The sequence below is a fragment of the Plectrocnemia conspersa genome, unplaced genomic scaffold (assembly GCF_051122295.1).
Source record: "Plectrocnemia conspersa isolate PC_06_02 unplaced genomic scaffold, ASM5112229v1 ptg000008l, whole genome shotgun sequence".
NCBI classification, from domain to species: Eukaryota; Metazoa; Arthropoda; class Insecta; order Trichoptera; family Polycentropodidae; genus Plectrocnemia; species Plectrocnemia conspersa.
The window spans coordinates 26,074,204-26,099,428 of NW_028277172.1; the positions used below are offsets into that span (position 1 = coordinate 26,074,204).

At 32.8% G+C, this 25,225-nt stretch overlaps 3 protein-coding genes across 10 annotated transcripts; 1 reads left to right on the top strand and 2 right to left on the bottom strand.

The window, feature by feature from the left end:
- Window positions 1-588: 588 nt before the first annotated feature.
- Window positions 589-11,854, bottom strand: Iswi (nucleosome-remodeling ATPase imitation SWI). Of its 6 annotated transcripts, none has more exons than XM_088190374.1 (16): window positions 11,749-11,854; window positions 9,880-9,906; window positions 8,037-8,254; window positions 7,705-7,962; window positions 7,517-7,640; window positions 7,162-7,449; window positions 6,885-7,098; window positions 6,452-6,723; window positions 5,221-5,448; window positions 4,910-5,155; window positions 4,741-4,843; window positions 4,543-4,682; window positions 4,246-4,486; window positions 1,733-1,848; window positions 1,445-1,665; window positions 589-1,380 (listed from the first exon to the last, which is right to left on the bottom strand). In XM_088190374.1, the coding sequence occupies exons 1-16, from the start codon at window positions 11,800-11,802 to the stop codon at window positions 1,044-1,046; spliced, it is 3,087 nt and encodes a 1,028-aa protein (XP_088046500.1). In that variant the 5' UTR covers window positions 11,803-11,854; the 3' UTR covers window positions 589-1,043. The 6 variants fall into 6 exon arrangements, with proteins under 6 accessions (XP_088046500.1, XP_088046498.1, XP_088046499.1 ...); XM_088190372.1 differs by having other exon boundaries at window positions 4,237-4,486; XM_088190373.1 differs by having other exon boundaries at window positions 9,880-9,909.
- Window positions 11,855-13,001: 1,147 nt separating this feature from the next.
- On the top strand, window positions 13,002-14,911 carry LOC148233565 (uncharacterized). Its single transcript, XM_088190090.1, has 3 exons — window positions 13,002-13,121; window positions 13,200-13,572; window positions 13,650-14,911. The coding sequence occupies exons 1-3, from the start codon at window positions 13,119-13,121 to the stop codon at window positions 13,811-13,813; spliced, it is 540 nt and encodes a 179-aa protein (XP_088046216.1). The 5' UTR covers window positions 13,002-13,118; the 3' UTR covers window positions 13,814-14,911.
- A 2,385-nt stretch (window positions 14,912-17,296) lies between these two features.
- LOC148233566 (glyoxylate reductase/hydroxypyruvate reductase-like) lies at window positions 17,297-23,924 on the bottom strand. 3 transcript variants are annotated; one of them, XM_088189605.1, is made up of 8 exons: window positions 21,355-21,471; window positions 20,895-20,983; window positions 18,951-19,084; window positions 18,739-18,881; window positions 18,318-18,671; window positions 17,798-17,962; window positions 17,608-17,733; window positions 17,297-17,537 (listed from the first exon to the last, which is right to left on the bottom strand). In XM_088189605.1, the coding sequence occupies exons 3-8, from the start codon at window positions 19,025-19,027 to the stop codon at window positions 17,422-17,424; spliced, it is 981 nt and encodes a 326-aa protein (XP_088045731.1). In that variant the 5' UTR covers window positions 19,028-19,084; window positions 20,895-20,983; window positions 21,355-21,471; the 3' UTR covers window positions 17,297-17,421. The 3 variants fall into 3 exon arrangements, with proteins under 3 accessions (XP_088045731.1, XP_088045732.1, XP_088045730.1); XM_088189606.1 differs by lacking the exons at window positions 20,895-20,983; window positions 21,355-21,471 and adding an exon at window positions 23,805-23,924; XM_088189604.1 differs by lacking the exon at window positions 20,895-20,983.
- Between the last annotated feature and the right edge of the window lie 1,301 nt (window positions 23,925-25,225).

Here is a 25,225-nt window from a genome sequence, read left to right on the forward strand (position 1 = left end):
GGTTCAAAACTCGTTGCTCCAATTTTATGTGCATGTGTATAAAAATAAAAACCATTAATAGTATTCTAACATAATTCATGCCAATCCTATCGATTCATTAGAACGAATACAAGATTGCGTGTTTTATGATTTGTATAGTAACTTTCACCATGGAAACTATTGTAGAAAAATTATAATGAAATTCCATCGCTAAAAATAGGTTTTTATTTTTCATCAAATATCTATCTGATAGATTTAAGTATTAGATTCGTTTAATTTTTTAATTAAAATGTATGTCAATAAATCTGTAATATCGCAAAAATATTTGATTAATATTTAAAAATTCAATCAAATATTTAAAATGATTTTGAATCGAATTATTTTCAACTAAAATTTATAATCATTCAAAATTGAATAATTTTGGCACAGTCTATTGTTGCCAAAAGATTTTTAGTATCAGTTAATATATTCCTAACATTCTGTAACTTTTATTATATCAGTGATGTTGAATGTGGGGGAAAAACAGTGGTCGATAGGAATTTGGAATTAATATGTAATTTGGTTTAAAACTTATAGGAAATGAACAGGATTAATTGTTTTAATAACAAATTAAGTAATGAAATTGTTTATTTATTCATGTAATTTGTCTAAATAACATCATAAAATACTGATAAAATGGAAACTGTATCTAAGAAGTCATGTATACGTACTTAAACAAGAAATCTATTTCACGAGGAATAAATAATCACTGCCATTCTTCGGGCTCTCGATCACTGACGAGTGGAAAGGTGTATTACAATACCCATCTTTCGGATCGTTGAATTAAAAATAAATTATTTCAAAATACACTCAGTTACATTAAACAAAAAACATACGTTCATCGTCATTCGATAATCGTTCATACTTAACACAAAAAATCAATCAGACCTTTATGAAGAAACTTGTTAATCTAAGTCAATCATTAAGTAATGGCAATTGAATGCTTATTCATAATACCACGGAGCCATAAACCGATTGTTCAATTGAGTCATTTTTGTGCTCTTATCATCTATAAGAATATCACATCACTTCTTCTTCTTCTTCGTTTTGCCCTGAAGATCGTTTATTCCATCACCCTTTCGCTTGCCTCCAACGCCTCCCTTATTATTGGCTCCGACCGAACCGGCTGCCCCACCTGGAGTCTTCTTTTTCTTCTCGGCCCTTTCTTTTTCTTCCAGCTCTTGATTCTCTCGTTCAATCAAGGTAATCAGAGTATTGCACCTCCGCTGCAACTCCACCGCCGTGCGAGACTTCAAGAACCAATCGAAACGGAACTGCGGAGCGTAATGAACGGCAGCCCTCAACTCTTCGTATACATTCTCCTTATCGAAACCCAATTTGTGAAGCATACACACAAGGAACCTGAAAATTTAAATAGTAATTTATATACATAATTGCGTTTATTAAAATGTTTTATTTAATTTACCTGTCCTCTTCTTCAATATAATTCTTCCCCTTGTTCGTTCCGTAAGAGATTCTAAGTTGATGGAACGGCGCTCTATAGCGTGCCATCTTTGCATCGAGGGCCTTCTTAATCGAAGCGCGTCTTTGTATTTTCGCTTCACCTCTTTCGATCTGACTCATGATGCGATCAATGTCTTGCAATTCATGACAGCGCTCCCAAAACACAGCTGAATACTCCATAACCTAAGAAAAAAAAAATTTTAATTAACGGTCAATTAAAGTATGAATATTTATAAAAAATATTAGTTACCTCCTCGGGCGTCTTTCCCTCAACTTCTTTAGCAATATTTTCAATATCATCCCTACCATATTTCTCATTAGCTTTGATGAACTGGTTAAAGTCCCTCTTTGTCCAATTAGTAAAGCCTGTGAACGAGAAATTATTTTTTTTAATTTCAAATCCAATCAACTCAATACTTTGTATTGATTATTAGTTTGCTGCATAACTGTTACTTTTTTGTATATTAAAATGTTCATCTATAAATATAACATTGAACCATAGTTTGGTTGATTCTTAAAATAAATTAGCAAAGCTTACAAGTAATAGAAATACTGCAAAAAACAAAATGTTTTTAACTAAATCGTGTTTCCTTGATATATTACTAAATACATGGACTATAAAAAGCTTTAGAGATAAATTAAGAATACATTTTAAATGTAGCTCTGGAAAAGTATGCTTACAAAAGGTAACCAATGAATTTATAATAAATGAGCTATACTTCCAAGAATGGCTGATGGCTACATGCAAGAGAATATTCCAGTTCTTCAGTTATATAGTCCAAAAAGTGAGGCACCCATTAAAATATTGCAATTACAATATAGTTACAAACAACTGGTATTCTGATACAATACAAACTATGACGCTAACCATCCATTTCATCACAAACAGTAAGCAGAAGGTCAAGGAAATGAGACTTTGTGGTTACAAAACCTATATATGCTGTGATTTTCAGAAGAAAAAGATGAATGGCCTCAGCAAACACCGAGACTGGACACATGAAGATTGGAAAAATCCAACTTTGAAAGAAATTTTAACTAACACACTTAAATATAATTACATATTTATTTATTAATTTGTAAGGATCGTATTTTTCAAATCAGAATTTATATTAAAAGGTCAGAATAAATATTAGATGGTCAGAATTCATATTAAATAGTTAGAATTTAAATTTTAATGGTCAGAATTTATATTAAATGGTCAGAATCATTTTTTTTAACACGTTCATTGGTCAGTATTTATATGATTTGTATTTCAACCTAAATGTCAGTTTTATGTTGAAAGATGGTCAGCATAATAATACGTGGGCATTTCAATGTGTTTTTGAGCTAACTTGTTTGATTGGGTTTACAATACAGTCACCCAAGCATGCTCTGCGCCGCAGCTGTCGTTATTCCTGCTTCATTCGTCACTCTAAATACCTTTGCGTCCTACATTTAATTAAATAGACTCGTTGAGTTATTCATGGGGTGTTCACTATTCTGATTAACGCTCACTCGCTCGCACATAAACTGTACAAAAATATTTCTAAAATAAATATGTTATTGCCTCATGTTATTCATATTTTTTTTAATTCACACATACATCCTAAATTTTTATTCCGACCGTATACTATTTTTATTCTAACCATTTGATTTCTATTCTGACTTAAAGTTGATTTAAATTTGTTGCCATTATGTATCATGGTTAAATAAAATGGTATAAAGTTGCGTTTCAGCAGCAGGGGTAGGAATCATGTTCATGTGCAAGGGTCTACCAAAAACTTAATTTTGGAATCCACTCGAATGGATTTCTTAGGGAAGGAGTACATTTCCAAAATAAATATACCAACAGAACAACTTTCATTGTCATTTTTCGCACGAATGACAACCCAGATTCGATAAAACATTTACGATTTTATTCTTATTATCAAGAAAGTTGCCCATCACATCTGTGGCAAAAAATGTATATGTATTGGAAAACATCTCCATCCATCTCCATAATCGATGTGATGAAATTAGTCGTGAAAGACTCACTAGAAGGGTATCAGAAGTAATTGACAGCAAACAATATTGAATATCAGAGCAGATGTCCATTAAGGGTGCATCTAGATTTCCAAAGCACTCGCATAAAAATCTTGAACAAAAATGAGTGTCGGTGCCCAAATATTTTAACTGAATAGATACAGAAACTCCAGATTATGCATTCCATAGAATAATGTTTTCAATTATACCATAATAAACACTGATGTACTGATTTATTTCTTACACAAAAAAATACATTTACAATGATTAATAAGCAGAAAAATAAACACTGGGTTACTTTGACACATGTTAGTTTCTTATATTTATATTAATTTCTTACTAGTACTCTAAATTCACTATCTTTATTTTGAGATTAAACATGTTTCATAAAATGTTCAGCCTAATTTTAGTTTCCTATCAATGACGATAAATGTGCAAGAATGGATTTTTATAGTAATATGCAAAATAAAAAGCATGAAGAATAAGAAAGTAAACAGCCTACTGACAAAGCTGTTTGTGAACTCGATTGTATTTCGCAAAGCAGATGATTGTTTGTACTGTGTAGAGGCATTGATGGTGGCCACATAGAAACTAATCTTTAAATTATGTTTTAATGTTTTGTTATAATTCACTTTAGAAACAAACTGTACGTAAAACTTTAGATTGATTAGATCCTTATCTAATATACTTAAGCACCATTTATGCACCAGTCCAATAACTTTCTAACTACGAGAATAAAGAAGCGAACCGTACCATACATACCTTGCGTTAACAACTGCTCCTTCTCTTGCACTTCCTTATCGGTCAACGGTTCAGCGTCGTCAATCTTACGCTGTTCTTCCCGTTGGATCTTAGCTGCCTCAGGACCAAGCTCCGGATTCCTAGGGACTTTGTAGCCTAAAGACTTTCTAAAATAGTATATCTCTTGATCCAGAAGCTCGAAGAGACGCGGTGGGAAAAATTGAAAATCTTGAACTATGGGCTGCTTGGGCGGACGCGGAGCCTGTACGAATAAAAATTTAGCAACCAACCAAAGCGATAACGCATCGCGGTTAATACCTTAGGAGCTTTCGGCTCGGAGACCCTGAGAGCTTCTCTAAAATAAGCGTCGACTGCATAATTTGCTTTTCTTTCACGCTTGGGCGGCTCGATCCAATTTCCAACTCCCATGATTTTCTGCTTCTCGCGATAATCCTCGCCTGAACAATAACTTATGTAGAATAATTTAAGTTTAACAAACTATTTCTCAAATTATACCTTCGAACTGATAAACAGAATCAGTCGCGTTGACCACATCCATAGTGAATTCCCTAAGAGACGATTCACCGAGATCGTCAAGTTTCTGTTTAAGTTCATTAGTCTAAAAAAAAAAAGCATTACCACCATGAATTATGCCGTAGTTTTATATAGTTTTTTTATAAAATACCTTTCGTTCTCCCTGTTCTAAAATAACATCAATATCCTCTTCGGTGAGTTCAGACTCTTTGGAAGAAAACACATGATTAGCTCCGTGCCTGATCATGTTGAGCATCTCGTCTTTGTTCAGCTGGGCTTTTTGATCCACAAGGCGGCCAGACTGAATGACCAGTTTGTCGAGGCGCAGCTTCACCTCCGCTCGCTCCACAATCTTCTCTTCCACCGTATTCTCCGTGATGAAACGGAACACTCTCACCTTCGACGCAAACATGATACATAAATAAAATGTACAGTGAGCGAAAAAGTAATCGACATTATTACCTGTTTTTTCTGTCCGATCCTGTGAGCCCTGTCCATAGCCTGCAAGTCCATCTGCGGATTCCAATCGGAATCGTAGATAATTACTACATCAGCGGATGTCAAATTAATACCCAGACCTCCAGCTCTCGTCGACAACATAAAGATAAACTTTTCACTATCCTCCGCATTGTACTCTTCTATCTGCCTGTTTCTATCCTCATGCGGGGTCTGTCCATCTAATCTGCAATACTGGAAGAACATAATTTTTTTAGTTTCAGATACAAACTATATTAACACTGTTTTTCTTATTAGTTAATCTAATAACACTAATATTCTAAAATGTACGAAACACAATGCCTTATATTGTATTATGATTGCACAGATGCAAAGAAGGGTTTTATTTATTTATGCTCTGCCCGCTTGCCAAGTTTTGGGACAACAAAAGTATTGACGCGAGTATGAGTTTTGGGCGAAAAAACCAGGAACACATTATACGTAGGTCTTCTTATTGATAACAGAAATACCCATTCCTTAACCCTTTTAATGCCGGCAAGGGCAGAAAAATCGGCCCACACTACATATGTAAAAACTGGGGCAGTCCGATTTTGACACCATTTTAGGTGTGTCTGTGTATTTTAAGATGTTTCCTAAAATTATTTTTGTGACACAGAAAGTAGCTTTTGGGCATTTTTTACAATGGTATGCCAGATGAATCAAACAATATCAGGTATCGCAGAGATGTATATCTTTCACCTATTTACATTCTAGTCCCCATTTAAATATTTTACCCAAAATAGATGTTTCATATTTATACAAATTATATTCATTATCTCGCCAGTAGTATTATATTATTATTTCCTTAAATTATAACCACCAACGTTTTATTTTTTAATCAAATTTAATATAACTAATTACAATTTGTAAACATGAAAATGAAAATATGTTTCTTTGTAAAATGATAAAATGCCTATTTTAGAAGAAAAGCCGTTTCATGACATAACCCAACTAAGCCAACCAAATGGGGTATTCGTTTGTATGTTTTGGCTGATTTTAGTTGTGGCTATATGTATTATATGTTTTATTAAGGCTCACTTACTACTGAGAAACTGAAAAGACCTGGTTTGAAACCTATTTATATTCAGAATCGATTTTTTCGTTATAGGAATACTACGTTATAGGGGGGACTAGGCACCCATACAAAATTTGAGGTAATTCCAACCTACATAAATCTGTAAAATTTGAAGTTGCATACCTTAAACTGACGCCAGTGGCAGTAGTCTTCCAATATGTCCAGCACCCTGGTCATCTGCGAGAAAATCAGCACTCTCGAACCCTGCTCTCTGAGCTTGGGCAACAGCTTCTCCAAAAGGGTCATTTTACCGCAGTTATACAGCAGATGCTCGTCAGTTGTGTAAGGGGGACCGGGCTCGGCTCCGTCAAACAGGTACGGATGATTACAACACTTTCGCAATTGCATAAGAATGTTTTGGAGCCTCATCTTTTCAATCTTTCCGGCACCGTTAACTGAAAATAAAAATCAAACAGTTTATTATTTATCTTACTGTAATTTTGAAATTTTGCAATCTGTTATTGGTTCCTAAACAGAAAATTCAGTTTTTATCTACGTTGACTAAGAAATAGAACACCAGATCTGAATAGAAAATAAACAATAAGCGATAACATACCTACATCAATATCTTTCATCAAGACTTTGGTGTACCAGTCACGTTGCATCTTACTCAGACCTATGTATACCTTGACCTCTTTTTTTGGTTTCAATCTCTTCTCCACTTCAGACTTGAGACGTCTGAGCAAGAAAGGTCTCAACACTGCATGCAGACGTTCAACCAGCGAGTTATCTCCGAGGAACTGATTCGTATTGAACCAAGAGTCAAAATCCTGCCAAAAAAACAATAGTTTTACACATGTTTTATTACGACATATTATATAAAATATACTCACGTCCGCACTGTTGAAAACGTCCGGAAGCAAAAAGTTCAAGAGAGCCCATAGCTCGTGCAAGTTGTTCTGCAACGGGGTACCGGTCAGCAAAAGCCTGTTGGTTGTCTTGAACTCGCGCAAAAACTCCGACAGCTTTGATTTTTCATTCTTGATTCTGTGCGCCTCGTCTATGACCATGTATCGCCAGGTGAACTTTTTAAAGACTGACTTTTCCCTGATGACCATCTCGTATGACGTCACACAAACGTCCCAGTCTCCGGGCATCAGAACGTCTCGGATGAACGCGCTCTGCAACAATGCCGAATTAAATAAATCGCCCCCTATTTGAATGCACAAAAATGAATCGAAATAATACTCTCGTCTCTTGATCTCCGATCAAGCACACGGCCTTGAGGGAAGGACACCACTTCTTGAATTCGTTCATCCAATTGGCCAAGGTCGACTTAGGCACGGTGACAATGTGAGGTCCCGGAATATTCCTGCAGTAAAATTATTGAGTCTCTAATCACATATTGAGTAGTCGACGATCGAATCGAGACAAACCTGAAGTGTTTCATGTATCCCAAAAGAGCGATGGTCTGCAACGTCTTACCCAAACCCATCTCGTCGGCCAAAATGCCGTTGATTCCGTTCTCGTAGAGCGATATCATCCAGTTGAGACCCCTGACCTGATAGTCCCTCATCTCGCCGCCCTTAATGTACGGCGGAGAAGATTCAAATCTAAATATGTTCTTCACTTTCGTGTTGGTCTCCGCCAAAAGTTCTTCATCTTCCTCTTGCTCAGTCTTTCGGTGGCGGTGACTTGAAAACGACACGAAAACAATCTAGCAAATGCATCGATATAATTAAACGCGAGAATAATATAATCGACCTACTCTGTGGGATCGATTTTCTCCTCCTCTTTGGGTTTTTTGGGACGCCCCGCTTTAGTCTTGACGGGACTGGCAGTCGTTCCTTTCGGCGCTGTCATAAAATGAGAAAATATTTCAGTTTGTTTGAGCAAAAACTCAAACCGTTTTGAGCGATCTGTTTCGATTTTGCTTTCAAAATCTCCCTCCTTTCCACGAGATGAATTATCACTTGAGGATGCATTCTGAAATAATAAAAATTCAGACATGAGTTACCGGAAACAAGTTTTTAACCTCACCCCAATATCTTAAAATAAAAATCTTAGCACGGCAAATCTACGTAAATCAGTGACAGCAAAAAGAACTTTAATTTAATTTAATACAATGTTGATGAAAACTTTTCGGCAAAGTTGGGATTGATTTTAATATAAATTCTTACATGTTTATGTGAAGTCTTTAATATATAATGATGAAAGTAACACACATAAGACAATTACTGTTACACACATAATGACTGAAATGTTTAATTTTAATTTAAAAAAAGTATTTGTAACTTAAACTACTGCTGCAGATCAACCATCAACTCAAACACAATTATAACGGTTTATTTTAACAAGAATTTTTCTATAAGAATGTTTTATTACTCATTTCATTATTATAATCTACATATGTTAGAGGTGCTACCGAAAAGTTCAGGGAATTTAAATAGAATGCGCGAAAGTTGTTCAATGATTATTATGATAGGTCATTCCATTAGTTTTGATGTATCTAAAAATAATTCATTGTATTATATTATATAAGAGGCACTTATTTTTGTTATTTATTCAGTGTGTACAATTAAGATGCGATTAAAATTATTTTTTATTGCTTTATCAACTTAGGATGGAATAGTCCTTAAAAGCTAAAGGTTATAATTGATCATCTTGAATCAAAATTAGACACCATCCTTCAAAAAATAGTCCTTCAAAAAAAGGGAGCAAAGCATCCACCATAATCACTTGACCTTGCTCATTGCAAAATTTTATAAATTAAAAAATGAGTCAATCTCTACATATAACCGTCCAAAATAAATAGATTCAAAATAAATAGATTCAAAATGATAGGGCACTCGTCATATCAATCGATTGCCATAAAAGAGCAGTCGAACATCTGTTGATGAAGATGAACGTTCTGAACACTAGAAAGTTTGCGACAAGACGGCTGATGGCCATAAATAATATAATGTAAATCTGTCTGCAGATCAAAGATCAAACTTTTTAAATATAATCGGTGATGAATCGTGCCTTAAAAAATAAGCAGCAGTCGTCATAAGATGAAATTCCGGCTGAAATAACGTACTTATTATACGATTGACTAGATACATCGTTTACTGCTTTGAATGAGAAGATAAGTAGGAATTGAAGATATTTATTAAATGATCAAATTCCCTGAACTCTTGGGTAAAAACCATATATACATATTACTGATTTTGTGCAAGAAGCTAAGAACTAACAAAATGTTTGTTCTATAAATAAAGTTATAAAGAATGCAAATAAGTTTTTTTATCAATATACTCGTACAACCTATTTTGTAATTAGTGTCTTCTTGCAGCAAACCGACAATATGTACAATATACATTGATTATCTCAATCACCATTTTACCGATCAGTTAGACACTCTTATCATAAAAATGAATGGAAAGTGTCCAATTGGCATTTAATTTGCACGTATTTTACAAATAACTAACTATAAATTTTCCAAGTTTATATGAAATAATAAATAAAACATTCCTGGTCCGTTGAAAACATTCTCTTCCAAACCATCCAGTCTGATTTGCCGTTTGGTGGGATTTTTGAAGTAATTTTGGGCTAACAAAAAAGCCTAACGTTACCTTTGCTTCTCTCAAACGGAAGATTAGCTGCTGAAATATAAAAAAAAATATGGTCATCCATCTTTTTGTACAGTTATACGATTTTTTTTACATTTATACAAAGACTACAATAGTTACATGAAATTTGAAATACGTCTACAAACTCGACAAAGCGTCACCGATTAAACAATTTGAAGATGGGGCTTTACACGAAATGACCATAATTGTTAATCGGAAAAGTGTTAATGTAAAACCATTTACAACATCAATCAAAATGAATTTAACCGTCTTTCAGTCGCAATATTCAATCGACTAGAAGAGGTATTACGTTGCTGCAGGTATTATGGATTCAGTAGTAAAATTTGCACTGTGTAATTTTTGTGCCACAAAGATATTTAACAAGCAGATTTTATCTATATCGTTAGTTTTTATGAAGTTATAAAAATTATATTTTTGATACTAGCAGATACAAAAAAGGAAATTGTCTTACAGGTAGGATAAATGAAAAGCAACGTTTTTCAAAATTATTGCGAGAATAATAATACTATAATGTTTTAGACCTTGTGTATATTTTTAGCAGTAACAAAAAACATTTGATAGTTGCATCAATAGTTATATTATTAATTTGAATTTCATTTTATCATACGGACGTTTATTTATTATTTTACAACTTTGATGCATTTTTTACACGTTTTTGAATATATATTTTGAATAGATAATTATAATTGTTAACTATGTTTTTCCGTTAATACTGTTAAAAAAATATGGGTATTGTAAAATTAGGAATGTATAATTGCGTCAATTCTGGGAAAGATGCATTTTTTTCGTGGTGCGCAAGACCCTTTTTTTTGCTGCTATTCATAGAAAGCAATATGGAAGCCATTTAAAAATTAGAAGCTTGTAAATAAAACACTTTTATAACATATTAAAAAAATGATGGCATCAATAAATAGAGATTTTCAATTATTTTAAGATGGATCTCCTCTTTCCACACTTCTGTGATATGTTTTTTAAGCTCAGCTAAATGTTTTTTCTTAATTGTTGTTTTATGATTGGCCATAAATTTTCAGATGGGTTCAGGTTTTTCAGGGCTATGCTCTTTGAATTGTGTAATCTATAGAGGATTAATTTAGTAAAAACTACAATTGTTCTTCAAGGGTTGGATTAAAGTCGTTTTATAGCTGTCATGCACCCCCAGATGGTCACATAAGGTGAGTGCTTGATGAATCGATTAATGCATAGCAGTGTGACCCCTCTTGAGGTTAAATCCCAAACCCTCGAGGGGAAGTAAACTCTCGGACTGGCCATAAATATAAAAACTTGGCTTGTTTTGTAATTATTTTTCATTATAAAATTGGGGTGAAGAGAACGTTGAAAGCGATGCAATGCTGAGTTGATATGGAATTATGAAATGAACCGAGGGAAGCGACATTGCTTCATATATTATAATTTGTGGTTGAAAATTGAAAATCTTAATGTGTTTCCAATTGTCGCCACTGCAGCGCGGCGCTGATATCGATTTATCGTTTTTTGCAATTTACACTGAATATTGCAACTTTTGAGGATTGAAAAAAAATTTAAAAAATAGCTTAAATCCGTAAGCAATCGAATAATTTTTCAATTAAAAAAAAACTAACGATACAGTTTAAATACAAATCGACGTAGCACTAGCAATGCGGTTGACATTTCAACGAGAAAAATTTCAACCGTCGAATCGTCCCCGTTCTTCCCTACTAGTATTCGCGGCCCCCTCGAGACTCCGCCCCCTTTCAAAGACGAAAAGCCGCCAACGGCCGTTTCGACAGATCGACAGATCGACAGAGCGACACGAGATCCCTCGGGGAGTAGGCGGCATGCGTTTTTGACTATCCGCTCCAGATTCACGCTCACCGAGTTCTCTTCTGGTTCGCCGCCGACGTCCACCTTTTCTTCGGGCTGCGCCATAGCTCACCGCCGGCGAGAGACGAACGCCAACGGAGAACCTCTGCCGCGTTTTGGTCACGAAACTAACTTATCCGGCCATTACCGTCGCGACCGCCGACAGATCGATTAAAATAATATTGTCCTACATTATTTTTTATAATCTATGATAAAAAATCGTCACTTCAAAACACCTTGGAAGCAATATTTCAAATAATCTACTTAATCAAAATTTTCCTTGTTATCAAACCTCTACTATTAGCCTTCCACACAACAAATACTTTATTTATCATCACACTTTTTTCTTAAATACCCCCCAATTCTCAAAGTAGTAGGCATTAGATAGGCTTTATTTTTATTTATTTATATATCTATTTTTTATAACTCCTGGAAGGAATTCCAACCACGTATAAGCTAGTGCATTTATTATGTAATAAAAGTGAATTTGCAATTAAAATACAAATATAATGTATTATTTATAATTATAACAAAAAAAATATCTCAAAATTGTTAGTGAATACAAAATCATAACTTTAAATGGTAACTTGACATGAAAATTCATATTCACTTTTAAATAAACCAGTCACTCTCATTCGAATGCAGTTCTCAGAATGTTTATTTATAAGTCCATTTCTATGTGTCCCATAGTAACAATGCCCTTCGGTGAAAAATTACAATAAAATTCCATTTCCAATCTAAATATCATTGTAATCCAAAAACTAAATATTACCATTTCATATGCATACAACAAGCGAAACATAACCATTGCTAAAACCTAAAATAATTAAAGACTATTTTTACTATTGTATGTCTCACAATTTATTTTTTTCCAGCTTCATTTTCAAACAGTACTACTTAGATTGTTCATTTCTCTAAAGCTAAACGTCCCAAAGAAAGATAAAATTCTGCCACAACTTGGTTAATTTGTAAACCGTTTCTGCATAAATAAAAAATTGTTTTTAACTGATTTGATTGTTTTTTTTAATAATATATTTTTTAACGTAACATTCTGGCTGCAAAAATCAAATAAACTCCTAATTAATAGTGCATTTTTTACATTTATTTACTGTCTACGCTGAAAATTGAACCGAAAACTTTTTTAAACATGATATATTATTGATTGATTTTTATTCAACACTCTTTAACAAATGAAATGTTTTTATCGATTACAAATATGTAGTAGGTACGTACATATATTTTTTTATACATGGTCGCAAAGCGCTGTCTTTCGTTCGTGATTGATTAAAAAAGCGGTTGTCAAAGATTTGTTTAAATATGGAGGCCCTGTAGTGCTCCGGGTTGTATCGTTCGACTGCTTTATTAGATTGACACTCGAAAAAATGGTTAGTTCCATCGATTCAACTATAAAACATGTTTTTGTAAAGTCTCTTTTTTGTACAAAAAATGTTCGTCTCGCTTAGGCTTTGAACGCGACGTCCAACAAACCGGTAGCGCCGCCCGCGTTGCCCGCAGCAGGTGCCAGAAAAAAATCCGGGGGTCCCAAATTCGAATTGAACGAAGAGCAGAAAACGGACATCAAGAAAGCTTTCGACCTGTTCGATCCGGAGAGCAGCGGTTCCATCGACACGAAAGAGTTAAAAGTCGCCATACGAGCGCTCGGATTCGAGCCCAAGAAAGAGGAGATAAAGAGAATGATCGCAGACATCGACAAAGACGGGACGGGTAAAGTCTCCTTGGACGATTTCCAATCGATGATGACTATAAAAATGGCCGAGAAGGACACCAAAGAAGAAATAATGAAAGCATTCAAGCTTTTCGACGATGACGAAACAGGTTCGATCCGACATTTATAACAATGTTTTTTTAAATTTAACGAGACAATTAATTGTATGTGTTTCTTACGATTTCAGGTAAAATATCGTTTAAAAACTTAAAACGCGTTGCCAAGGAACTGGGAGAAAATTTAGCTGACGAAGAATTGCAAGAGATGATCGACGAAGCGGACCGAGACGGCGACGGCGAAATAAATCAAGATGAATTTTTACGAATAATGAAAAAGACAAGCCTGTACTGAATCGACTATTTTATCGTTTAGTTACTAATGCCGCGGTTTTTAAGACTATTGTGAAAACATTCCTAAAAGTATTATATTATCTGCATGCAATGCCGAATCTTAACACTTAAATATTAACTATATCACCTCAAGATTTTCGTCACAAAAGTAACATATCAAACACAGTATTGCATTGCACATGGCTGATTTTTAAATATTTTTTAAATCTTTATGAAATAAGCTTTACATGTACTGGAAAATTCTTCAATGTATACATATCCAAGCTTTTACATTTTTTTAAATCTATTCCAGTTTTGATGAACTATTAAGAGCTCAAAAAATTTACACTACTTTTCGCATACAATGGCTCAGATAAGATGTTCTAAATTCCAAGATGGTTAGAATATTCAATTCTATAAATGCTTAATAGAACATATTTTAAATCTCGGGATTTTAAATAAATTCATTGCGATTTTCACTTAATTTTTCCCTATATTTCAGCTGCCATTTTCCGGCCGTGATCACGAATTATTCGTAACTAACGAATTATTCAGTTACGAATAATTCGTGATCATGACTAAAAAATCACAGCTGAGATATAAGGAAAAATTAAGTGAAAATCGCGATGAATCCCGAGATTTTAGCGAACCTCTAAAAATCCATTTTTATATTTTATTTTTTAGCTTAAATTAGCTATCAAAACTTTCATATGGTACAAGTTGTGAAAAGTACATAATATAAAAACCAGAACAATTATGCTTTATTTTGCCTTGTCAAAGGAAATTCAATTTTCTGTATAAAATGTTGTTTTTTAAATTTAAATTTTCATCTTTGTGGCAAAAACATTTTTACAGCATAATAAAAATGATTTTTTTTCAATAACTTAAAATATATGTATGCATATATTTTTCTTTAAATATTTAAATATATTGCCATTTTTTCTACCTAGCTTTAAAGTTAATAATGTTTCTTCTGCGGTAATTGTGTTATAATAGTATAAATGTAACAAGTATTTTTTAAATAAAATCTCATTGCGTCTCAAATTAAGATAATGTAATAGTATTTTTTTGTTGTTAATTGTATGAATTTACCAAAGAATAATATAAAAGTTTGCGTTTGCTTTCAAGTCTTTTATTTGTATGATATAATATATAGTATAAATAACTAAGTATAAGCTTTAAACAAAAAAATTAAATAAAAATGCTGATTTTTCTATATCGACAATGTCTGAAAAAGGTTGTACAACTCAAAAAGGCTAGCAGGCCAACTCTGGAAAATTACATTTGGAAGTTGTATTATATATATGTTACAGTGAGTGTGTATTACCAGCAAAGTTATATTTTCATAGTAATAAGACAAAAAAAAACAATAGGAGTAGATAGTAGTAACCCTTTGCCCAAGATGCATTTCACAGGAAATCTCAGTTGTCATTCAAAGTTAATGTCGAAACGATAGATTATCAGTATTTCTCTGTATGCATCCAAAAGGACCGAAAATGTCCTGAGAAGCAGCTGCTAAGTATACGACTACATGAACAAGTCTTAGACATTCGTAAATAAGTGGATAAAACGGTATTCGGATCTCAAAAACGTAGACGACCTGCCGGAACGTGGCTCCACGAAGAAAACAATAAAAAGTGAGGACAAACTGATTCTGCGAGTGTTTGCGAACAATACTCGACTATCACTGCCAAGTGGACAAGCAGTATTAGAGAAGAAAGACCTATACTTATCATGTGACACTATAAGGAGACGTTTGCATGCTCATAATATGAAATATGTGATACAGTAAAGATACCTTTACTGTCTGAAAAACATGTCGAATAAAGAATGACATGTATCTAAGAGAATTTGGATCACGATTAGGACAACGTAATTTTTTTCTGACGAAGCTTCTTTTCGGGCATGTAGTACCGTTAATAGAACTTGGTCTAGCCCCGGCAATAGACTCCTCTAGCGGACTATTAAACACTCAGTAAAGGTGCATTTTTGGGGTTGCTTCTCAAAACATAAATTTCGTAGTTTGCACCTATCCATCTAGATGCCACCAAAATCGTAAAGCCTATGAAAATGCTTTATTACCATCTGTCCATAGATGGTTTGAAAGAAGAAGGAAAAATTGGTTTCTCCAAAAGGACAATGACCCGAAACATCGAAGTCGTCTGTGTACCTCACAGCCACCGGATACAAATCCCACCGGAAATGATTTAGAATATTAACCAATTATGTCGTCGAATTTGATCAATCTGGAGATCTTTTCCTCAAGAATACGCCGTCAAATTAGTTGAAAGTATGCTTTAGAGATGTCAATTGATTATTGATAATGGGGGCAATTGGATGAAATATTAATAATAAAGCATTTTAACCCTTATAATGTAATAGTATGTGTATGTCATTTTTCAATAAGTTATTACAAATTGTTTTCTAGCTAAAATATAGTTTAACTGATATGCACTAATGAAATTATATGCTACTCTAAACTGTCATTAATATTTAATTTGACAGTTGCTAAACCTCCATTTGCTGTTCAGACCCAAATCTAACCTAATCTTTTGCATATTAACTAGCCTAGTTAGTGAAATTATATTTTCACTAGTGAAAATATAATTTCACTGTAACATACATAGATACTTTATTTTACCATACTAAAAAAACAATAACTAAAATTTTTGTTTCGCCTATAGGAGGTAATAATTAGAGCTTCGGACCAAAACTGAACTGGAACAAATCGTTCTCTATTTCTACTTAAGTTAACATTGAAATTCTATTGAATAATTTTAACCATCCACAAAGATTAGACAGAATAAAACATATTTTAGAATTTTGGGAGGAAAATAAAAATACATATCCTCAATAACACAAAATTGAAATAATGGTTTTAGGAGCTCTAGAAACATAAATTAGTGTTGAAGTTGTAGTTTTATGTCTTAAAGTTTATTCTACAAGACAATATAAATAATTCATATTTTTTAATTATAAATAAATGGTTCTTTTTTTGGTTCAAAATTTTAATACAGTTGTGTTTATACTACATGTTTACAATTTATATTAAATGGTAAGAATTATTTTGACAGATGGTCAGAATCTTTTTTTTAGTTAGAGATAGTATTATTTTGACAGATGGTCAGAATCATTTTTTTCAGTTGGAGATAGTGTTATTTTATAGTGTATCACCGCTCTGTCGTTATTCACTCTTTGTTCATCGTTCTGAATACCCCGCATCCATCAAACAATTAAATAGATTCGTTGCAGATTTACTAAGAGTTATTCATGGGGTGTTCAGGTTTTGACCAACGGTTGTTGGAATTTTTACCGACCCCGCAAAACCCCCAACCAGCCCTAGGTCGAATAATTCAGACGAGCTGATAGTGAAGCTCTGCCTCTCAGCCATAAAGAGATAATCCCCTCAGGCATGAGGAACTGACACTACGCTTTGCAGTCCATGATGACTTAAGGTGTCACAGAGAGGGTCGAGGATTCCCTGCTCCTAGTGAATTCCATTGTACGGTTGTTATATGTTTTTATTACAAAATAAATTTTTTACATCATAATTTTACAAGCTTTATATGATTTTATCATATTATACATTTTATTCAAAATAAACAGATTATATTTATGAAATATTTTTAATCACACTGGAGTCAATAAATCTTCACCATTTATTCCCAAGAGAACATTTGTAGATGTAATTTGCGCCATATCTGTTCTTGTCTGTATTGTAGCACTTCCGAGGTGCGGCGATATGACTAAAAATAGCAATACAATATTAATTGATATATTACATATTTAGATATAATAATTAAATTTTATACTTACAGCAATTTGAAAGTGCTATTAATGGATTGTCTTCAGGTAATGGTTCAGGTGTTGTAACATCCAATCCCGCAGCAAATATTGTCTTGTTTTTCAACGCGAGCACTAAAGCATCTTGATCGATAACGTCTGAAATTTATGATAATTTTTAAACGAATTTAGATACACAATCATAATTAGCTATGTAACTCACCTCCGTGGCTCACGTTTATCAACACGGCTGTGCTTTTCATCTTTGAAAGTGTTTCCGAGTTCATCAAGTGCTTAGTCTCGTCATTGAGAGCACACGATAAAAATACGAAATCGCTATCATTCAATAGTTTTTCCAAAGTTACAAAATCAGCATTTATTCTTCGGCCTACACATATTAACAACATTTAAATAATTACAACCATTTTTAACTTATTTTTACCACAAAAATAAATTAACTTGTTTTATGTGAAAAAAGTACAGGTCGATTTTAGTTGCAACATCAATTTTTATCTGTAATTATTTTTAAGAAACTGTTGATTTTGTTTATGAAAAGTTTAAGTAAAATTCACTAATGCCCAAATTATTCTTTTAATTGCATTTTTATAATGATTTTAATAGCTCATAGCAAATTTATAAAAAAAACAATGATGTAATTTTACATATAAATCAGTTATCCAATCTGTGGCAAAAATCTTGTATATTGTAATTATACTTTTTTCATAAATTTATAAATGTATTACCATAATCCTTTTCCTCATGTCCAGTGTACATAATATTTCTGACGTTGAAACTAGATAGTCTCTTCGCAATCGTCAGCCCGATGTTTCCTAAGCCGATAATTCCTACGTCGCTTCGTGAAATGTCTTGTCCCAACATCTTCTGAGGACCTATCTCCCATTTACCACTTTCAACCTGTTTAACGCCTTCGCATAAACGACGAGAAGCTGAAATCATCAAAAGTATCGCCATATCCGCAACAGCATCGCTCCCAACATCTGGAGTATTCCCTAAAGCGATTTTACGCGCTTTCACTTCTTTAACGTCGATATTATCTAACGTGGGAGACATTGTGGCTACAACTTTTAATTTATTTCCTAAAACAGTAAAAAATGATATAAATTGTAATACAGAATAAAATTGATATGCTTTATAGACACTTGCCTGCTTTATCCAGCAATTCTTTTCCCAAATAGACATCGGTGCACCAAATGATGCCATCGACGCCGGAGATTAATCTTTCAATCTCGGCTGTATTCGCATCCTTATCGCCAAACCCACTGAGTTTTGATTGAAGAACTTCACATCTAAATTAAATAAACCTTTTTTATTACCCCTAAATAATTAAAATATTTAAAAAAAATAGTATATCATACGAAAATCTCAAATTCTCTAATTCAGATTCTGGATATTCCGAGCTGGTGACAAGAACCTTTCCGTAAATGTCTTCCATTGTATAATTCTTCAATTTTATAATTTGTAGTGTTAAACAACACTCTCCCGCGTAACTCTGTTGATTAATAACATTGATATTAGCAGAGCTTTGGTATTTATATATACAAGCAGATAATGCAAATGTGTTAATTTAATTTATCAAACGTTAGTTAGTTTCGGTAAATATTTTTTAATACATATGTATATGGTATTTATTAACAATTCAATAGAAATATGCAGTTTTGAAGAAGCAATAGTGATTAAAAAGTATGTAAATAAATCTTTTAATAATACTGTTGGAAGAAAATCTTGAATGGAATCCATGATGGCCTTTATACAAAATAGTTCAAGCATTTGAGGAAGACCGATTTAGCTCCTATCGCTGAAAACATACTCGAGCATTGACCTCTTGGCCACAACGGTCAAAAATAAAGACGTAAACGCGACTTTCTACAGTCTGCAACTAAAATTCACCAAGCATCAATGGATTGTTAGCACCACTTCTCGGCAGTCGAGAATAAATTAATTTTATCCTAACGCTCCCAGCAAAAAGGCACTAGAATACAAATATGGGTACAATCTGTACCCCTGAATCCTCTCTAACAACAATGAGTACTTAGCTTTACTGGCATTCCAGATAATAAAGCCATATTCAAGGACGCTACTAACATGTCATACAGAACACGAATCTTTTTCACCGCCTTCTGGTTAGTGACAGTGGAACGATGCAGATGAAAATCATGTTGCTGGTACACTAAAGCCTGCTGGCAGCGATTAGGAATATATTTGGTAAGAATTATATATAACGACTTAATAGATGCTGAAGGAATGGCGACCAGTCTGAAGTTTTTGGTACCAGATTTATCACTTTTTATGGATTGGAGTGACTTTCGTAAATCTCCACGAATCAGAAAACGACGAAGTTTTAAGTGATAAATTTAAAAAAAGCAAAGACTCTTTAAATATATAAGCAGGAATAAATTCCGGTCCAGTGAAACTAAGTCATTTAAGTCTCTCAAAACTCCAGTTAATTTATGGATAGAGAACGAATATCTCAAATCTTCTGGAATCACTGAAGAGAATTACCACATTATCTGAAGTAGACTTTCTTAGTATTGCAATAATACCACAAGAAAATTATTTTGTATATACCATACCGACTATGCAGTCTCATTTCACATGGAATCATTGGTCGAACACACAGTAAATTTTCTCATAGAGATCGGTAATGGTTGCATTCACATTAAATTACACCAAATTACATTTTGCTAACATACTATTTTGTAACAGCGACGTCATTTAAAAGGAGGGAGGGGGGTGCAGGTGGAGGCATTTGCGATCCACCTTGAATTTGGCCAGAAAAATGCTGTTATTTAATGAAATATGAACTCGAAATATAAAAAAAATAAAAACTTTTGCCCCCCCCCCTTCTAGAAAAGCTGAAAAGACGACCCTGTTTTGTAGATGAAAACTGATATTTTAGAATAATTAATCATTCAATGTCAATTGCAAGAGCCGGGATACTCACTTTCTGGAACGATGTTAATAAATAATTAATCACTCACAAATAAATAATTAATCTCTGTTTAAATAAATCTGAAAATCCAATGACCCAATGACGACAGAATGAATCACCATACATTATAATTTATATGAGTAAACAAATAATCTTTTCAGAAACTATTACTCACAATAAATACTTTCAATGTTGATATTTTCTCAAACCAAAGTTCAAGTTATTGTGAGTCAAATATTAGATATATTTACATAACAAAACAATATATTATGTATAAAAATATGGATTATTCTCATCTTCAATGTGCTAAGTACAAAATCAATCATTAATCTTAAACGGAATACTTCCCATTACAAACCAGGCAACTTACAGTTATATACACCAACAGGGGCTGTAGATGATGATATAATAACTATTCATATTGCTAGGATTGGTGATCAGAAACATGAATAATAAAAGCTAGAAAAATGCAAAGAAAATCATAAAAATCTCATTGACAGCAAGAGGTACAATATAATGAGTGAGTTTATTTTTCAGCTGTTGAAAGAGACCTGCGATGACATTGAGAGAGAAAAATCTCCTAGTAAACGGAGTAAAAAAGAATAATCTAATATTGGTCACAATCTTCAGCGTCGAGATAGCAACAAAGAAAAGGAGAATAAGAAAGTTAAAAAGTTACATTACAGAAATTTGTCACAAGAACTTGCATAGTGTATTTGTTTAATGTAAAAATTAGCTATATTAGCCAAATAAATTAATACAATAAATAATAAATGTGGAAATATAATCACATTTAGTAATGAACTATCACATTAGATGAGTATACTTACTTATTCTAATGCTATAAATTCTTCGAGCAAAAAATAGTCTTGAATCTTCTTATAGGATTTTATTTTACTGGATCGATATTTAAGCTCAGCCCTAGTGTCTGGTCTGATCCGATCTGCATTTAGGACCAGTGTGTCGAGTGAATTTATACTTGATTGGAACAAAGAAAGTTTAAGGTTCGAGTTTATTGTGAAATAACTATGTAATTATAACATTTTAAAGTAAATATTGTATTTGATTCATTACAACTTGTTGTAATTAATTACACTAACTATACAACTCATATACTTTCCTCTTGGTTCTCCATTGTAAAATTCTAAGTAAGATGCAAAAACGATACAAGATCTTAGGTATAATTATTAGCTACAAATCATATCATTAGATAATAAATTTACTTGTATTTTTAAGACATACAAAAATGAACTGTATCCATAAGATTTATCTATATATTTAAATATAAAGATTTATTGCACTCTATTGTGCATTTGGTTATTGTGTCAGAACCGAACATTTGCTTCCTATAGTTATCAAAAAATTGAACGACCAACATTTGCTTGAAGTGAAAATATTTTTAATCAATTTTATGCATGTAAAATTATACGTACTATATTGTAAAATAATGCTAGTAATGATAGCGATAACCCTAGTGACTTATTATTTGTTTTTTTTATATCTACAAATGATGCCGAGCCACCAGCAAAATCAACAGTTTTTTAACTATTATTTAATGATGAATTAATTAGTAAGCTAATAAATAAGTGAAAGGTTCTTATTCGCTAATTATTTTTTTTAATTTTTACCATAACTATAATATAGATCATAGGTTCCCAAAATAGGCACTAGGGCACTGTTCTGGAAATTCTGGATGAATTGATCTTCATCACGCCCCATTACTGGATACCAAATGTCCAAATAGACTTCAAACTTGTTGGTTTATCTTAAGTTTATTATACATTAATAATTCAGAGTCCATAGAAGAGTGCATTGCAGTTTATTGACAAATTCTTCTATTGCTTTCTCAATTGAGAGGATAACTGTACTATATGCAAACGTAGATATCATGAGAGCACTGCGAGTCGATGACTGATACCAAATGAGCTGGTTTCAAATCCCATACAGACTGAAAACAGAAAGACTGACATTAAAAATGTTTGCGAGACTTCGTGGAAAAGCTAAGACAAATTAAAAGATGCACTGCAAGAATCAAACGTCTCAGTCGCAGCATCAGAGGCAAAATCGCTTGCTTTACATATGAAACAGTTTTGTTTCAGCTCTCTTTTGAGATTTGGTGTATTATTCCTAATCTATATTGTTAGCAAACCATAAATTTGTCTAACGTTTCAAAACTATTATACAAATGTTATAGCTTTTTAGAAAAGTTCAGAGATAAAAGTTAATAAGATTGTATCGAAATTCTAGTGTCAATTAGAAGAGGCGTGTATTATTACAATTGAAAAAAAGTCATGATAATTGTAAGCCAGTCGTTAAAAGAAAATAATTGTCAAGATACTTTTTCAAAAACTGCTTTTCATATTTTGCAAACTATTACAATAGCAGAAATCAAGGATTTAAAAAGCTTATAAAGAATATTATTTTAACCAGTATATGTATATAATTTGCAACCCGTTTAGCCCGCATTTGTGTTTGTTCTTGTTTTTCTTACATAATTATAATAATAAATTAGGATTTTAATTTATATAACATTAAAATAATCACATAATATAATAACTTCTACACAAGCAGAAAATTATATTCTTCTAAATTCGTTTAAAAAATTTTGATTGATAACACTGAGTTTCGAAAAGTCTGTACAATATTTATTAAAATATTGCTACATGTTAATTAGTACGGCGCAACACTCAATAACCACCAGTTGTTACTCCTCACTCTAGGGTGTGCATGCGTGCTTATTAGCTATCAGCGTTTAAGAATTTATTATATGGAATGGAAATGATTATGAAAATATTTTATAGTTATCAAATTTAACCTTTACGAAATGTCCATTTGCTGTTGAAACCAAAACCTAACCTAAACGAATATATTGGTTAATTTTTTTAAGTTATGTTTGGATTTGACAGCTCGGGAAATGCAGTGGGAAGTAACAACTAATGGGTTTTGCGCGTTGTGCCACACTATTTAACAAGTATCAATTTTTTAATATAAATAAATACGGTTTTATATGAATGATTAAGTTGTTGTTAAAGAATCTATATAAATTAATTAACTTCCCGAGTTTCCGAAAAAAATAAAAGTTAAAAAAGCTAAACACTGAACGATATAGAATTCTCAATTGAACTACGTACACGATAGTACAGTTTCTTAAAAAACCTTGCAGTTTGGGATATTTATGGCATATGAATCATTTTACTCGCGATATTAGTGTCTTACATTTAATTTAAACAGTTTTAATTTAAAAAGTGCAACTATTGTAAATTGCAAGTGTTTGACTTACTATTATAACAAAATATCAATTTATGAATAAGTTGCAATGTTTTGCAAGTGAAGGTTTAATAACAGATGTGTCATACATGGGGTTACCAGATAATAAAATGAAGATACCGGCCAAATGTCCTAACAACACAAAAAAAGTTTGTATCTTTAGAACTTCACTCTTAAGAGATAAAATAAATAAAAAATGATCATCAGAAAAAAATAGTTGCTACTTCGAATCGGAAGATAAAAATGTCATTTAAATCAAATTTTAGTACATCTCGGCTAATTTTAAATACCTACATGAATTGTAAATATAGACGCATGAATAAAATATTGGGTCAATGTAAATTTTTACCTAACAACGTGTCAAAGGGGGCGTGACTCTGCTATTTTTTACACACAAAAATATCTCACGCGCATGCGCGAGCATAAGGCAAAGTTGTCAAATACACACCCATCCCTCGCTTTATGGATTAGTTCCCTTTTTAAAAGTTATATATAAATCTTAAATCGAATTATTATTCATTTAAATACATATAAAATGTGTTCCATGATAAAAAATATTGTTGCAATCCGCGCGCTCTCGCGCCTGCGTCGGGACTCACGCGCAGATCGGCAGTAACGGGCCCATCGGTCGCCACGCTAGGTTGTAATACCATCGCTCCTCAGAAATGGTGCCCTGTTTTTTGAATTCGCGTGTTTTCATTTGTTTGCAAAGGCTCTGATGTAACGGCCCCACACAGGCTCACGTAACAATATTATAAAATGATCAATAATTAGGTGAAATAATAAAATAAACAATTATAAATTTTATAAATATAATTTCGAAGAATTCAAATCAAAATTTTTAGCTAAAATTGTAGGAACAAAGCAGAACTAAACAATGCAAAGTTTTATGCGTTGCCTTTTTTATTTTATTTTTCAAGTTGCTTTAAAACTCTTTTCTTTATCAGGGTTGTTCTGATTTCTTTGGATTATGTCTGTTACAAATATTTTTATAAACAAATAGCCCCCATCCCCTTTGGAGTAATATGTATCCCTTTTTGGGCGGACGCTCTGTACTGCCCACTCCTCGAACCGTCCTAAACATATGTCAAAATAATGAACTGAACAATTTGATGAATCACTTAAAAATGCACAACGTTATGAAGTAACATTTCAAGAGCTTTTAAAATATTTCAAGTAAGCAACGAAACAATGTGTTTTAATTTACTTTGATTGGGAAAATCATAAAAGCTGAACAAGGTCGAAAAAGATTAGTCCGTGAGTTCTAGACTTGTAACCCAGAAGCCATGGATTCGAGCCATACCAGCAAAAAACGACCCCAGCTGCAAAGTGAAATCTATTGACTTTAAAATTATAATTGACATTTAATTATATAGATGGCACCGATTCCCAAACTATCAGTCTGGTGGTTAATACTAACTTGCATGCGCGTAA

Coding starts and splice junctions, on each gene's coding strand:
- Iswi (XM_088190371.1), bottom strand. CDS start 11,802: ATGGCGCAGCCCGAAGAAAAGGTGGACGTCGGCGGCGAACCAGAAGAG. Junction 7,099..7,161: donor ACGTTTTCAACAGTGCGGAC/GTGAGTATATTT, acceptor TTTTTTTGGCAG/GATTTTGACTCTTGGTTCAA. Junction 5,449..6,451: donor GCCACTGGCGTCAGTTTAAG/GTATGCAACTTC, acceptor ATGTTCTTCCAG/TATTGCAGATTAGATGGACA.
- LOC148233565 (XM_088190090.1), top strand. Junction 13,573..13,649: donor TTTCGACGATGACGAAACAG/GTTCGATCCGAC, acceptor TTACGATTTCAG/GTAAAATATCGTTTAAAAAC.
- LOC148233566 (XM_088189606.1), bottom strand. CDS start 19,027: ATGGAAGACATTTACGGAAAGGTTCTTGTCACCAGCTCGGAATATCCA. Junction 18,882..18,950: donor TTAGAGAATTTGAGATTTTC/GTATGATATACT, acceptor TATTTAATTTAG/ATGTGAAGTTCTTCAATCAA. Junction 17,734..17,797: donor GATAAACGTGAGCCACGGAG/GTGAGTTACATA, acceptor CATAAATTTCAG/ACGTTATCGATCAAGATGCT.